General features: G+C 40.7%; 1 protein-coding gene across 1 annotated transcript in view; it reads left to right on the top strand.

Annotated features, from left to right (window-relative positions):
* Nucleotides 1-3,237: 3,237 nt before the first annotated feature.
* Nucleotides 3,238-3,620, top strand: part of LOC106812474 (cytochrome P450 2U1-like) — a 6,386-nt gene continuing 6,003 nt past the window's right edge. The window contains exon 1 of the mRNA XM_014816359.1: nucleotides 3,238-3,411. Within this exon, the coding sequence (XP_014671845.1) occupies nucleotides 3,310-3,411 (102 nt within the window). The 5' untranslated portion in view covers nucleotides 3,238-3,309. The remainder of the gene's footprint in view (nucleotides 3,412-3,620) is intronic.

Below are 3,620 nucleotides of genomic sequence, written 5' to 3'. Positions count from 1 at the left end.
CGGACGTGGTTGTGTACGTGGTTGTGTACGTGGTTGTGTACGTGGTTGCGTACGTGGTTGTGTACGTGGTTGCGTACGTGGTTGTGTACGTGGTTGTGTACGTGGTTGTGGTTGTGTACGTGGTTGTGTACGTGGTTGTGTGCGTGCCCTTACTCGTCTCTGCCTCATTGCCTGCGTGTCTATTTACTACCAGTCTTAATGTTTCTCTACTCTCTTTCGCCTATTATTGCAGGCTGGCTGGTAGGCTGCCGCGCACTGACACATAAATATATAACTATATCGGAATAGAACATAACCAGCACGACAACGAACAGCAACTATAAGTCTAACCGTAACGCAGAAATTTCATCCGAATAAGTAAAACTCAACTCACGTGTTCTCGGCTATGCAAATCCTCGCCGCTCGCTCCCCGTCTGTGTCTGTGTGTGTGTGTGTGTGCACTTACCACGTTATATCGCCTCTCCTTATCTTCACTTCCCCTATCACTCTCTCTCTCTCGCTCTCTCTCTTTGTCGTTCTTTCTCGCTCGCTCTAACACCTGCAGTTCGTCCGTTGCGCTTGTCTTCGCCTCGGACCACCAATCCCCGCGCTCCACAATCTCGCTGACCGACCCAGTTATCCCGGATTCGATTTATCGGCTTCGTACGTACGCGATTATCGATGAAATAGCTAATCGATGACGCAGTTCGTCGTGCGCAGGTGCGGGGTGATTGGTGTGATACATCGGCGACAGTTCGATCGACGACAGAACAGAGCATGGGGATGGGGTGGGGCAAAAGAGAGTAGAATAGAATGAAATAGGGTAGGGCGGAATAGAACCGAATAGAACGGAATTGGGTGGGCAGAAGCGAACAAAATGGACGGCAACAGGGTGTGATATAATGACTTTAACAGGAACCAACCCACACGCACACACACACACACACACAGACCCACACACACACACACACCACGCCCGCACGCACCGCACGGCACGCAACGCACGACACACCGACACAGCCCACAACCCACTACGGCGCACACACACGACGCACGGCTGACGCGCAGCCCATATTATACCATGTATATACTATATATATATATAGATATAATATATATTAAATATATCATATCATCATATATATTATATAACAGGATATATATTATACTGGCCCTTATTTACTCGGCCGTATTTTATCCCGCTGGATCTAAACTCTCGGTATGCTTGTTTCATCCAGGAACTGGGACAAAGCACGTGATGGAGGAATATTTTCACATTCAAATGGGCAAACACTCTGGCCGTCGCTTATCTGAGCCTGAAATTGATCAAAGAGCCTCGTAAGGGAGGATTGCTCGGGCGACCCGACCACGGCCATCGGTAAACTAAACTGGTTCCGATAGACCTGAAAGAACGGTGAGGGCGCTTCATTCTAGTGCCCCATCCTTAACGATTACCGCTGCTTTGCCTGTAATCGGTGAATTCAACGGGGTGGAAACTTCTGCGATTCGCTGATCAACAAGGGTTCGAATGGTGGGCATTCTTTGAGTGCTTACAAGCTGTATTATATATCTGGTTATATCTATGTAGTAATGATAGGGGGCATCTTAAGTCTGGCTGTGTCCGTCAAGGCGCGATACGTTGGAATAAACTGTACTAGGCTGTGCGTGTACACAGAGATGTCGGTATCGAAACTGCTACTCTGCTCTCTCTCTCGTCTCTCGTCCCTCTCATCTCCTCTCTCAGGAGTCTCTCTCTCTCCTCCTCGCTCCTTGCCTCTCGCCTCTCGTCTTGCTCTCACGGTCTCTCTCCTCTCACATCTCTCGTCTCTCTCATCTTCTGCTCTCTCTCCTCTGTCCTTTCTCTCTTTCTCTCGTCCTCCTTTCTCTCTCTCCAGAATCTCTCTCTCCTGTCCTCTCTCTCTCTCTAATCGCTCTCTATCTCTCTCTATCGTCTCTCTCTCTCTGCGTTGTGCTTGTCCACTTTGCTGTGCTCTCTTATTAGATTGTGGGTGGCGTCATCGTTAGATCCTTGAGTCAATTTCACTCATCAGGAAGAGAGTCAATAGAACACATATACCATTGTGTTTGACCTTAGTCGCGTCTTCTCCTCAATTACTGTATGTTCAATACTCTTATCTAATTCTATCTGATCTATCTATACACTATCGCTACTCTCACCTTCTCTCGTATCTCCTCCTCTCTCTCCTCTCTTAACTGATAAATAATATATATACCGTATATATAATCCATAAATATATTATAATGATATACTATTAATGTCATATTACCACGAGTATTAATGGACACTTAAATTCATATAACATTTTTAGAAAAGCAATTAAAATATCTGTACAATATATATCTGTCATCGTATATCCTATGAATGATTTACTTAAGTTATTAGGTGTAGTTATTTTACACTATAAAGGACCTATCCTCACGTGGAAGGGAAGAACATTCGAGTCGCTTGCTAACGGTATACATAATCGTACTTATTGCGCTGGGCAAATGATATGCAGGATTTGGTAACTTTCTCTCTGGTGAGCAGATGGCGGTTATAACTTTGACGCTAACGTATTTGTGAGTCATTGCATTAAAGTTTGTGATGTTAGTACTGTGAGTGTGAATATTTGCAGGATTAATAAGATATTGTATTGTTATAGTATTGTATAATGTATGTATGTATATATATGATAATTAATGTATAGTATGTATTATGTATGTATATATATGATTAATGGATGTAATAGTATTAATTTGATAATCATATGATAACTGTTATGTATGATATATGTATTAATGTATGTATATTATATTAATATATATAATGCTATTGTATGCTATAGATATCTAATTTATTATATGTATGTATATGTTATAGTATAAATATATATGACTTATAGTTATATGTATTATAATTATATATGACAGAACAGTCAGTTCAAGTTGCCAATGATTGTATAAAATTATTATCTTAATCTGTCAGATAAATCAATCTTCGTGTATAAAGTAGTATCAACTTGGATTTACTTAATAGTTTTTGTCTAATAGATTCATATGGCCCAGCAGGCTATTTACTCGTGGCGTAGATATCATATACGATTGAATTAAGCGTTTAACTAATTTCGATAAAAACGTGTATTCGTTCTTGCATCTGTTAAATAAAAACGTTCGTATATATATATATTTATTTATTTATTTATTTATTTATTTATTTATTTATTTATTTATTTATTTATTTATGTATTTATTTTTTACACGAGGTGAACGTGTCTTGGACATATTTGAGCACGAGGACACGTGAATGGCTTTGAAGTACATAACCACCTGATGGTCGGAGTGTCGACAATCATCTGTAGTCTCGTGTTCGGTAAACATTACACTCACGATGACGCGTTCCTCAAGCAGTACTTGGAAATCCTCGACGAAATGGTGAGAATTGAGTTAATGTTGACAGATACAAAATAGTGGGTTGACCAAGTAGCTTAGAGTTAATAACAGGCCGAATAGATGCTTTAACGATTAAGGCATAAATGATCTAGTACCTATATTGAATGACTTTATTAATTTCCGGCTTTTCTGTTTACTCTCTCTCTCTCTCTCTCTCTCTTCTCCTCTCATCTCGTCTCGCTCTCTTCGTT

The sequence above is a fragment of the Priapulus caudatus genome, unplaced genomic scaffold, assembly GCF_000485595.1.
Source record: "Priapulus caudatus unplaced genomic scaffold, Priapulus_caudatus-5.0.1 Scaffold652, whole genome shotgun sequence".
Taxonomy (NCBI): Eukaryota; Metazoa; Priapulida; class Priapulimorpha; order Priapulimorphida; family Priapulidae; genus Priapulus; species Priapulus caudatus.
Note: the sequence above shows the minus strand (reverse complement) of the source record. Positions and strands in the feature narration are given on the sequence as shown.